Here is a 12647-nt window from a genome sequence, read left to right on the forward strand (position 1 = left end):
TGTTGTAGATTGGGGATTTAGCCCTTTATGATATTTTACAGAAAGTTTCCTCAGAATGTGCTGTGCTTGGGCACGGGGATGATGCAGCTCGCTAATACAGCCTCAGCGCTTGGGACGCCCTTGGGACTTGGGACGGTCAGGGAGTCAGCCACATGATGGAGGGTCATAGACTCGCAAGACACACGACAGCCGGCTCTGCCTGGGGGTTGGAAAGGCTCCTGGGGTGGTGGCATTTGACCTGGGTCTCAGGCGCAGGAGTTTTCTATCCGCAGGAAGATTCCAAGCAGAGGAAGGATCTATCCAAAAGTAGGCGGCTACAAAGGAGCCGGTGTGTTTGGGTCGGATGGTTCTGGGGCTGAGGCAGTAGGCTCTGGGGTGGGTGGGAGGGATTGAAAAGAGCCTTGAAGGGCCACAGTTGGCTTCCCTCAAGACGCAGGAAAACAAGGGGATGTTTGCGAGTGGGCCAGGGACGCTTTGGTTAGGGCAGGGTGCTTATCCGAATCCTCAGGGGAGCTTTTGCACTCTGTGGCTACCTGGTCCCCTGCTGGGGAGCGGCCGGCAGCGTCTCAGAACTTGCTAGGTGATGCTGCTGGTGGTGGACCTGAGAGGCAGCAGAGGGCTGGCAGCAGGCCGGAGGGTGCACGGTGGTAGAGAGCGGAAGGCAGGGACTCCCCCCGCTGCGGTGTGCTCAGGCACCGCCGGGGCTCTCGTCTTCACATTCCGGGGGTTTAGGAACAGTGGGTTTCGTGAGTGTTCCGGGGGTTCTGACCCTGGTGGCCTGGGTCATCCCTGAGAGACACAGAGACGGACAGTAATTGAAGCCCGAGGTGGGGGTCCAAACTAAGCTATGGCAGAGGGCCTGAAGATAGAGCGGAGTCCCGAGTGACTTAACAAGTGGAGTCGGTACGGGGTGACCAGTGAGGGGCGGGGAGTGGAGGCGGAACGCGCGGCATATGCCTCGTGCTTCCGTCAGCGTTGATGGTGCTGTTAAGAGGAAGTAGCGAGGGGTGGGAGCAAGTTAGAAAGTGGGGGGCCGATGAAGAGGCTGGTTGGACGTGAACCACGTTTAGGGTGCGGGGCCTCGGAAACCTAGGGACACCGGTGTTTGGTAGTAGAACAGCCACTGATGGTGACGGAGCAGGAGCTGACTCAGCCAGCCCACCTTGACTAGACGGGAGTGCATCTGGCAGATCGATGATGCCTTACGACCTACGTCGTTTGTGCTTTTCTGCCTCACCGGCTGGCTCCCACCTCGGGGTCTCAGCATCGCTGCCACAGGTCTACACGCCGTGTCCGCATTCAAGACAAGAGGGAGGGGGAAGCGGGGAGCTGAAGCCACACGCGTTCTCACACATCAGTGAAGCAATTCGCAGCCCCCGCAGGATGTTCAAGTAGGTCTGTCTGACCAAGACTGAATCCTGTGGCTGGGGCTGGGGAAGCGTGCTCAGCGTTGTGATGCTGGTCACACTCGGTACAACTAGCCCGCTCAGAACTGAGACTGCATTAGCTGAGAGGGCAGGGAGTTGGGGGGGCCATCCCGCAGTGATAGAAGAGCCCTCAGATTTAGGGGGTGTGGGTGTGGACACCAAGGGAAGGGCAGATTGAGGAGCGGCTCTTTGGGGGGATTTGGGCATTATGCTTTGGGGCCGGCCACTTTTTGGCTTTTCTGCTTTGGCCCTTCCTCATATTAGTGGGACAGGAATGGGACATCTCCCTAACTCTCAAGTGACGGGGGCGTGAGGACATGGTTGCTTTTCATCTTGCAGGCAGTGCATCGAAGGAGGAAAACCAGGGTAGTTAGTGGCAAAGAGGAAGTTGGGTTCTCTTGATTGGTAGAAAACAAGGCTGTCCTTTTTTCACGAGTTAGCGGTTTTGGGGTCTTTAGAAAACTCATGTGGGGCACCTTTGTGTCAGATTGTTGGCTTCAGATATGGGTTCTGGCTGTGCAGAGTTGGGAGGAATTCTCCAGCACAGCAGGTACCCATGTGTACCCAGCAGGTACCCTCTCTCTCCTGGGGGTTGCTGGTGCCGTGGAGACACTTAATGTGTATAATCAGTTGTGGCCTGAGGTGTGCACACTTCCTCAGTTTCTGATAGGATGTGATAAGACCGGGTGGTAGTGAGTAAGGAGGGGAGTTGCAGGTAAGTTGCAGGTAGTTCTAAATCCGGATGAACTGGGATGGATTTGTGGGTGGTGTCTTGAATTGATGAAGGAATTTACCTTTGCTTACTTTGTTTTAAATCAGAGCTATCAGTAGACTTTTATGTTTCATTCTGCCAACAAATATTTTTTGCCTACTATCTAGGCCCTAGATTTGAATTACAGGTCTTCTGTCTATAGTTATGTGGCCTTGAATGACCTACTTAATTCTTCAGACCCTCAGTCCCCTAATCTGTAAAATGGGAGTATTATTACATACCTCTGAAGTTGATGTGAAGGTTAAAAGGTAAAAATGTCTTGCATGAACGTAGTAGGTATGGTGGGTACTCACTCAGTAAGCATTTAAAATAACCTCTAGGTCTTTAGGTTTGTGAACAAACCATACTGTTTATGGTATTCAGATACTATAAACCATAGAAGGTTCAATGTAAGAGTAAGGAGGCCTGATTTTTTCTTTGTGGTCTGTTATTAGCTATTTAATTGTGGAGAAGTTCCTCAGTCTGTCAGTGGCCAGTGGTCTTGTCAGTTGGGATATTAGCATGTATTTGTTCTGTTAAGAAAGCTAATAGATACAAATGCTCCAGAGAATTTCAAGTGATATGCAAATTTACGATAATAACTTTTACTAACCTTTCTTTTTCACAAACATTTTATTTATTTAAAAAAATTTAAGTTTATTTATTTATTTAGAGAGAGGCAGAGAGAGGAGAGTGAGAATCCCAAGTAGGCTCCTTACTGTTAGCACAAAGCCTGACACAGGGCTCAAACACACGAACCTTGAGATCATGACCTGAGCCGAAGTCAAGTCAGACGCTTAACCGGCTAAGCCACCCAGGCGCCCCTCACAGAAACATTTTAATAGTTCTTTTGTTTATTAACTTTATATGGTAATAGCTCCACTTTTTTTTTTTTTTTTAACTTTGTGAATTTGGATGGCGTGGACTTAGTGTAATCAGGTTTATGTAGGTTTTTGCTGAAGGACCCAAAAGGCTTAAGGACAAATCGATGGCTGATGTGAAACATTTGGCTAGATTTTTCACTCTTCTTTTCTTTTTTAAATTTTTTTAAATGTTTATTTATTTTTGAGACAGAGAGAGAGCATGAACGGGGGAGGGTCAGAGAGAGGGAGACACAGAATCTGAAACAGGCTCTGAGCTGTCAGCACAGAGCCCGACGCGGGGCTCGAACTCACGGACCGCGAGATCATGACCTGAGCCGAAGTCGGCCGCTTAACCGACTGAGCCACCCAGGCGCCCCAGTCACTCTTCTTTTCTTTATCCTCCCCCGCCTCGTTCCCCACCCTCCTTATTTCCTGGCCTGCCTGCAGCCCCTAGCCCTGTCTTCTCAGGCAGGCTGGCCAGCAAGGAACGTGTGGAAGTTCTTACGCTTACAGTGCGCGAGACGCTGATGGCACCAGCAGAGCTCTGCCTGAGGTTTTACCTCTGTCCTTTTATTGACTTTGTTTTCCCCTTTCTTTCTACATACTAAAGAACATGTATGTAAATGTCAGTGCAGCATAAACGCACGTGGCAAAACTGCACGTGTGAACCCAGGCTTTCAGCAGGGTATTGGGATGTCACCCTCAGGGCTCCTTTCTGTCCAGCCCGCTGCCCTTCAGCATCTCTCAGTCGCCATTGGACTTAACCCTGGTTCATGCCTTCTGTCAGTTTACCGTTTGGCAGCTTCTTTTTCTTCGTTACCATTTTGCAGGGGTTCTTAGAATATTCTGGCTGTTGGCAGTGTCGCGCGTATCTTCTCCCAGCGTGTGACTTCACCCTTCCCTTTCTTTGTAAGGTGTCTTTGATGAACAGAAGTTCTCAGTTGGAATGTAGTTGGCTTTAGCAGTCTTACAGTTTGTGTTTAGTGTTTTTTCAATCCTATTTAAGAAATCCATCCCCTCTTCCACTGCCACTCAGTCCCAAGGTCATAAGGCAGTTCTCCTGTATTGTCTGCTGAAACTTCAAGTTCTGCCTTTTGCGTCGCATCTGTAGCACCCCCCCCCACCCCCCCGGGGCTGACTTGTGTCTGTGGCGTGTGCGGTAGAGGACTGCGAGCGTCCTTCCCTTTGGGTGACCTGCTGTCTTAGGCCGGCCACTGACTGGTCCCTCCTCGCCCCCCAGCTGGAGAAGCTGCTGTTGTCACATGTCACACTTTCCAATCTGTGAGCATCTATTTCTGGGCTGTCCTGAGCCCCAAGTGCTGCTGCTTCTCATTTGCTTTAAGGAATAGCCCAGGACACGTGCAGGTGTTTTGTTGTAGCAATAGCCTTGTTGGTAGTATTGAGAGGGGGGAAGGAAGCATTCCACCTGTTCTAGCAGCAGGGCGTGAGCTGAGTGATAAAGCACATCAGTACAGGGAGATACTCTGCAGCTGACAGAGATAGATTCACTAATATGGACGGGTGTTGACAATATATCTCGACAGAAAAAATAGTAAGTTAAAGTACGGTATGTGCACTATGATTTCACGTTTATAAAAAGTTAAGAAACGTGCAGGTTAAAAAAAAAAACCCACCTCCCATTTTTGCTTCCTCCCATCCTGGTCACATTTGGGGTGCCGTACTCTGGCTTCGCCCTGGCAGGTCCTCCTCCGGCTCCTCCCAGTTGGCATCATCAGTGTGTCCTCTTGGGTTTTTTCTCCTCGCCCCTGGCCTTGTGCCCACTTTCTTCTATCCTCCGTTTGGGTTCCTGCCTCCTTTCTGCACCCGAGCCGGTGTCCTGGGATTCCCTGTTCCCCGCGCCTGCTCTCCTTCTGCTCCTCCATACGGGCCTCATTGAAGCACCTCCCTGTTAAACCTCCTCTCACGCCCTGACCTCTTAGCCGCAGCCATCTCTCCGCTCAGCTGGCCCTGGCAGCATCGAGGCCCTTGTGGCATGCCCCAGACGAGGCCCCCATCCCCCCCCCCCCCATGAGACCTGAGTCCTCCTTGCCCCTGTCTGTGGCCGTCTTCTTCCTGTCTCCCTCCCAGATGCTCAGTGTTGCCGGTTGCCCTCTTGTGAGAGTTTCTGGAGTGTTCTGCATGCCTCCAGATTTCCCTCCCCCTTTCCTCCACACTGCGGCCAGAACCATCTTTCCAAAGTGTACATGAGGGCCGGAGACCGACAGGCCTGACAATCAGTGATCTGAGAGCAGGTTTGAGTAGGGCTTGTGGGGCCTGCTCTCGCCTTTCCCTGCCCACTGGTTTGAAGCCTCTTTAAGGGCATTTCCAGAGCTGCGTTCCTCAGCCCTTTGTTCCCGGGCAGGATGACTGGAGACTTGAACTTCCCCAACAGCAGGTGCCCGAGTAGTCTCGCCCATGGGCCAGGAGCGGTCTGTCTGCTCACTGCGGGTGGCCGTGGCGCCCAGGCCGAAGACTGCTGGTTTCATCCCTGGAGTCCAGCCTGGGGATTTCCTTGCTCCCTGTTTGGAGGTGGGCATGGGGCTCGCTTTCGCACTCTACCTGATTCTCAGTGCCTGAGTGTGTTTCAAATCTGTCCCTTCTTGTTCCTGATGGTAATGAAGGTGCCCTGGATGGCTGGAAGGACAGAGTGGGCCCTTTTGTTTGTGCACGGAACTTGACCAAACGGTTCTGGGAGCCTGGCCGCCCAGCACGCCCTGAGCGAGCTGTGCTGGAGTCTGGGGTTTTGACTGCTGGTTCTCCGCTCTGTTGGGCATGAGGAGGAGCCCTGCCAGCTGAGCAGTGTTTCCTGTGGGTGCCAGTTACAAGCTGCCAAATGCAAAACATAGCAGATTATTCAGGGGTGTTATTTTCTTGACCACTTTTAGTTCATTGCTTTTGACTGAGTGTTTAAAAATATTCTGCAGCATATCTGTAGTATTCTCGAGCAGCGAATCAGGAGAAGAGACGCAGTTTCTGAGAAAGCTTCAAAGAAATACTGGTCTTTATCTTTTCCCCAGCCTTTTCCGCTGAAACCCACCAGAGTCTTTTTCTGAGTGCTCTTGTTCTATAAATAGAACAGCGGCCCTCCTCGGGTAGCCCAAGAGCGCAGCTCTCATCCGCTTTCTGAAAGATGTGTGTGTGTGTGGTAGACTGGATTGTGTTTTAATTTTTCTTTTCTTTTATGTGTGAGATGTGTGGCGGGAGATGCAAGAAAAAATACTGCAGCGTTTATCTTTTAAAGATAACTTATTATAACTTTTCTGGGTCGGAGCTTGTTGGTTTTGTTGTCGTCGTTGTCTTTTTTTTTTTTTTTTTTTAACTTTGCATTTAGGGAAGAGATGGAAGTGGTGACCCCCCCTGCAGAGGTAAGCAAGAGGCGTGGGGGCGAGGAGAGGTGCTTCGTCTGTGAGCGAGGCCTCTGAGGCCAAGGAGGAGAGGCTGGCCCGGAGCGCAGTGCTGGCGCCCGTGGGTCTGCATCAGGTGTCTGAAGAGCACGTTGACATGAGTGTCGCATGTGTACTTGGGTCTGAAAACAATGTGAGGAGACAACCTGGTAGTCCTTCCGTACCGAGGACTGGTTTCTACCTGCAGCTCCTGGGTTCAGAGGTGGGGCTTTCTCTCCGCCTGGGATCAGCCTCTGGTTCAGCACATGCTCCCGCACTTCAGAAAAGCCAGCGCCGTCCTGTAGCTAAGGATGGCAGTTTGCATTCTGTGACTGTCGTCAGTAGTCTGTTCTTTGATCACTGGGTGATGCTGTGCTCCTCTCTCTCCTGCCGGCACTCTTTAATTACCTGAGGAAGGAGGTTCCTCAGTGATTTTTCTCCTGGGAGTCGGAGAAGGTTGCTGTTCGTCCTGCTAGGCCAGCCCTGCCCGCACAGACCCCACGGTACCTGGCACGTGGTCGGGAGCTGGCACGTGCGGCTCCCCTGCCCGGGAGGCCCATGGAGAGGATGCCCTGTGGCAGGGTAAGGAGAGAGCAACGGCCCGCAATCCCAGGCCCCCCCTGGGCTGCTCAGGTTGGGGTTCTGGTGCCTGACCCGGTGTTGGTGTTGTGTGTGGGACGGGAGGCTTTCTTTGTCATGCTTCTTGGGGTGGGGGGTGACTGCGTCCCAAGCTCCCCACTTCTCTGTCTGGAGTTGGCTGATGTTGGGACCGGGCAGCGCCGGTGTTCCACTCTCGCCTTGTGATGTGTTTGGGTTACGTGAAGTTTCTGTGTCTGGTTTTGTCTTACGTCGTCTTCAGTGGCCACAGGCACCCAAGTGCTTCTGACAGATACTCTCTTAAAGAAGTTACTTAGAGTGCAAAGCAATGTGGGATTGGGTAATTCAACCCAAACTCCTCTGAACCATATTTGTGTACTTGAGCCGAGTTTTGTGCGTTCTGCCTGACTCCATGGTGGGACTCTGTGGAGAATGGCCGTTTCTGTCAGCTGGGGAAAACGGGGTGCACATGCCGAGAGTGAGGCTCTTGTTTCATGCACGTTGTTTATTCGTTTTGACTCTTAGTGGCTCCCAGCGGTTCAGATGTGTAATGATCAAGTGGTTCCTTGAGCATTTTAACTTCTGAGTGCTCTGCAGGGCTCCTTTTGTCCTGTCAGATCAGCACAGGGGACAGCACAAGAGGGAAGCAGGTCCAGGAGAAGGCATGTCCCATTCTTGGCTTTAATTGAGCCAAGGTGAGTGGAGTGCTGTCCACCTAGATTGTTAAGGGAACTCCAGTTTGTTGCGGATGCATCAGATTTATGGGATGAGAGGAGTTTTCGTGACTTTGGTCATGGAACTTCTCTCTGCAGCGTGGGCGGAGGCACATGCCTAGCTTGTGAATGGGGTGACGGTTGAGTGGGGTGCAGGCCTGGAGCTACGCTGAACCCCACAGCAACCTACGTCGACAGTTTTGGCAACAGGATCCTGAGAAATGGCAGGAAGCCAGAGAACACGGAGATGGGGCCAAGAATAGCTGAAAAATACCAAACGCTGAAGTTGGAAAATGCTCTGGCCCCTTGCTGCCTACTGTTGGCCTGCAAGCCTTCATGTCCCCTGCTGCTGATCCCCAGGGCATAGCCAGGCACACCTTGGGCCCCAGACAACCTCACCACTCAGGCACGCTGGTGTCCCTCAGAGAATCGTGTAGCCTGCCCCCCCCCCCCCCCTCCCCGCCCCAAGCAGCGTGCTCGGCCGGTCCATAAGTAGTCAGGGTCTGGGGAGAGTGGGGGAATCCCTCCTTCAGTTAGGCCACTGGCCCGTTAGGGACATGAGGGACATGCACGCACTGGCCCGTCTGTGTGCAGTTCTGCCGTACGGGCCCGAGGGCACCATGCAAACGCTTGCTCATGAATCATTTCTGTGTTTTCAGACTGTCATCAAAGAGGGGATGCTGACCAAACAGAACAATTCATTCCAGCGATCAAAAAGGAGATACTTCAAGCTGCGGGGGCGGACGCTGTACTATGCAAAAACGGCCAAGGTGAGATGCGGTGGAGGGGCCGCCGGGGAGAGGGTTCCTACGGGGTCCGTGTCTTGGGAGAAACCTTCGCTTCTTGGATCTGTTACTTCCAGTGAGTTTGGCAATACTCTAGGGTGCTGGCTTTAATTCGTCTCAAGCCATGTTCTGTTTCTTACAGACACTGACTTTTACTCATTTTTCTCTTTCCTTAATGTCATATGTCACCAATGAAGGAAAGGGGAAATGTCACAGAAATAATCAAATTACAGTTAGAGATCCTTCTTTCGGAAGGATCGGGGGGTCACAGCCTTAGAACTCTTTTATTACGGACTAAAATTAAAACGTCTTTTTTAAAAAAGTGCTTTATTGAGGTATAATTGGCAAGCAAAATCTGTACAACTTTAACGTGTACAGCTTAGTTTGGAGACAGGTAGTAAATATCTGTGAAACTGATTGAAAGTGTTTCTGAAGTATGTTGGGCTTCTTGGTGTGTGAGCAGAACTGAGATTCTGTCTCCAGGCTTCTAGCCGTGGTCCTTCTTTCCGTGTGCAATCTTGTATGTGAGCTTAACCGTGAGAGCCGCCAGTCAGCTTAGTGGAAGACAAGGAGCCAGTCAAACCTACTAAATTACAGCTGTGTTTACATAAATGCAGTAAATGCAAAGCTAGTTTTTGGTATTCTGAATACCAGTATTAGTATTGTTGTCAATACTTATATTTTGGTATTAAAATGTAAATGATTCAGCTTCCAGATTTGTGTTGGAGATGTATCCCTAGGGAGTGCATTCAAATGTGAAGTTGAACAGAACAACTTGTTTAGATAGGGTTCTGACCACATCCCTCATTTAAAAAAACAAAACAAAACACTCATAGTTATTTTAGTTCTTTGTGTGTATGGAGTGGGGGGAGGAGGTTACTTAAAAGGCTGAGTCTTTCTAAGTCATTAGCATTTCCTCCAGGGTTCCCAGTGGACTCCTCTTAGAGGGGACGGTAAGGTAAGTGGGAGGTGTGGACTGATGAGGGGATTTGGAGTGGGAGTGAGGGTGGAAATGGGCTGGGGAGAAGGTCCCAGGACTCATTCTCCCATCCTCCTCCTGGAGTCTGGTGGTCTCTCTCTTCAGGACTGAATTCCTTCTGCTCTGCTCCCTTGTTTTTTTTGTTGTTGTTGTTCATGGCCACATCCCTTCTATTTGGGTTGGTCTCTCTTCCTAGAATCACTTATTTCAGCCAGGACCTTTCCCGCTAAGTGCATTGGCTGGACAAACCAAAACCGGAAGGAAAGGAGATCCTCAGTCTGGACCCCTGTTCCCTCAGGTGGACTCTGTGGGAAGGCATATTTCACATCTAAAAAAATGCTGAGGAGTACAAAAGTTAAATACAGAAATCACAGTGTTTTGTTTTGTTTCCACGAATGCAATCACTAATGAACTCCTGGATTAACACCCGGAGCTCTACCTGTGGGCTCCGTGTGTAGTCACTGCACCTTTAGTCCTCAAGTGTCAAGTGCTCAAGGTTCCAAGGTTCCAGGGTTCCAGGCACGTGGGCATCTGTGGGTGTTTGACTAGGGTTGAGGAGAGTGGGGGGCAATGCTGGGCTGGGTGCCTTGGCCGCGCACTGACCGTGGTGCCTGTGCCTCTCTGCAGTCCATCATATTTGACGAGGTGGACCTGACAGATGCCAGCGTGGCTGAATCCAGCACCAAGAACGTCAACAACAGTTTCACGGTAAGACTCCAGACCACACCTTTCTCGATTCTTCACCATGTGTAGCTTTCCTTTTTAATTTGAACACGTGCGTGTGAGCAGTTCTTTTCTCTGATTGGGAATGCTTCCTGGTAAATTTTGAATTTAATGTTGAAAATCATACTGTGGTTGGAGAAAAACTGGGAGTTTGGCACATGTAAGCTCGAAAGAACAAGAGGGTCCAAGTGAACTGTTTTTAACGTGTTGTTACATTTCTCTAGGTTTTGCACAGAGCTTTGTTTCTTATGATTATTGTAGAAAATTTGGAAAACACGGGAAAATATGTTGAAGCACGTAACCATAATTCAGCTACCTCAAGACATATACTGTTGATATTTTGGTGTATTTCTTCTTTACTTTTAGACTGTCCTCGCACCCCCTGCCGCCTGCCCAATTTCTAGCAGTTATGTTGTACTTTTTGCAAAAGTTCTAAGGGCATAAATTCATGTGACCTCACTGCCCAGAGGTAGCCAGATGCTCACTCTAGAGTGTTTGTCTTTATTTCTTTAAAAAAAAAAATTTTTTTTTAATGTTTATTTATTTTTGAGACAGAGAAAGAGTGTGAACGGGGGAGGGTCAGAGAGAGGGAGACACAGAATCCAAAGCAGGCTCCAGGCTCTGAGCTGTCAGCACAGAGCCCGACGCGGGGCTCGAACCTGCGGAGTATGAGATCATGACCTGAGCCGAAGTCGGATGCTTAACCAACTTGAGCCACCCAGGCGCCCCTATCTTTATTTCTAAATATGTGTGCCTTCACCCACATACACCATGAGATTTTTATGATCCTTTTGTTTTACACTTGCTTTTTTTTTTTTCCCTCCCCCCTCTCGAGAATTTATGGTGGACATTTTTCCATGTCAGTTGATCCAAATGTTCCTCATATTTTTTAATCACTATATAGATAGCATTTCTGGTGTGACTGTAATTTTGGTTTCAGGGGCTGACTTTAAAATCGTTCTGTATAAAGTGTGATTCTAAGGGCAGGAGTGGAGTATTTAAAAGTATGTTTCTATGATTAAGCTAGTCCATCTAGAAGTAAAGTATGCTATCTGATATATTTTTTTTTTCCATTCTTTTGTAACTCTGTCAAAGTGCGTAACTTTCTTTACATTTAGGATCTGACATTTTGCATGTTAGTTTCAGATAGTTTCAGGTTTTGTTTTATTTATTTATGGGCTGATTATTGATGTTGCTGTTGCAAATGGGATTTTTCTTCCTCCATTTAAACTTCTATTTATTTTGTTTTGATATATCTAACTGCTCTTGGTTCTGGTTCATGGCTTATCGAATTAGTCAGACTTCCCTGGTGGTCTCTCTTACTTGATTCTTCGTTTTACTTGGAATGTTTTTACTTTTTCACCATCAATTTTATTGTCTACTTACTAGCTGGGGAGATACTTTGAAAACTATGTAAATGGATTATTCTGTGATTTGTGGCTTTTAGAGTGTTAATAGGAAGAGGTGTTGACTTTTATTGGGGTGTTTTGAGCATTAATTTAGTTGATCATGTTGGTTTTAGGTATTTACACACTTCCTAATAATAAGTTGGTCTTGGTCACGTTAGATTTTACAACCTCGTTTTGTTTAGGCTTTTCCTATCTAATGTGTATGGATGGACATTTCCTCTGGAGTAGGAGGTAGGTAGCCTTTGCTGTTTTGATCTCAGAGTTGGACTAGCCCCATAAAATTCATTTAGTAACTTTCCATAACTATGTGTGTTCTGGAACACTTTATATGGCTTTAGAATTGATGGTTTCTTGAAAAGCTGAGAGAAATTACTTTAAATTCTCGGTCATAAGGACTCTTCAGGGAGGTAAGGCTATGAAAAGGTTTGTTTTTGCTTTCTGATGATTGGAGCTTTTTTACTGCTTGACTCCATTTTTGTATTTTACTTTCCCCCTTATCCTGCACCTTCAAATTCAGTGGCGTATATTATTTGCACTTGAAACATCAGTGTGTCTGGTTTTATCCCTTTTGTATTTCTAATTTCCTTTGTTTAGCTTTTGTTTTTCTTGTCAGATTTCTTTTTTTTTTTTTTTAATTTTTTTTTTCAACGTTTATTTATTTTTGGGACAGAGAGAGACAGAGCATGAACAGGGGAGGGGCAGAGAGAGGGAGACACAGAATCGGAAACAGGCTCCAGGCTCTGAGCCATCAGCCCAGAGCCTGACACGGGGCTCGAACTCACGGACCGCGAGATCGTGACCTGGCTGAAGTCGGACGCTTAACCGACTGCGCCACCCAGGCGCCCCTCTTGTCAGATTTCTTAAACTCCATCACTTTTGTTGTTTTATATGAGAACCAGTTCTTGGATTATTGATCAGTTCCATTTTTTCTGGCACCTAATTGAGTTTCTGCATTTATATTCATTGTCTCTTTTCTGCTTTTCACAACTTTTAAAAACAACCTACTGATTAGCTTAT

General features: G+C 48.5%; 1 protein-coding gene across 2 annotated transcripts in view; it reads left to right on the top strand.

The window, feature by feature from the left end:
- Positions 1 to 12647, top strand: part of DGKD (diacylglycerol kinase delta) — a 110405-nt gene that overhangs the window by 17072 nt on the left and 80686 nt on the right. Inside the window, exons 1-3 of one of the 2 annotated variants that reach the window (XM_043578206.1) lie at positions 6881 to 7006; positions 8394 to 8504; positions 10126 to 10206. In XM_043578206.1, coding sequence (XP_043434141.1) covers positions 6983 to 7006; positions 8394 to 8504; positions 10126 to 10206 — 216 coding nt within the window. In that variant the 5' untranslated portion in view covers positions 6881 to 6982. Of the gene's footprint in view, positions 1 to 6880; positions 7007 to 8393; positions 8505 to 10125; positions 10207 to 12647 lie in introns of those variants that run through there. The other variant, XM_043578205.1, reaches the window with a different exon arrangement.

Source organism: Prionailurus bengalensis, chromosome C1 (assembly GCF_016509475.1).
Source record: "Prionailurus bengalensis isolate Pbe53 chromosome C1, Fcat_Pben_1.1_paternal_pri, whole genome shotgun sequence".
Taxonomy (NCBI): Eukaryota; Metazoa; Chordata; class Mammalia; order Carnivora; family Felidae; genus Prionailurus; species Prionailurus bengalensis.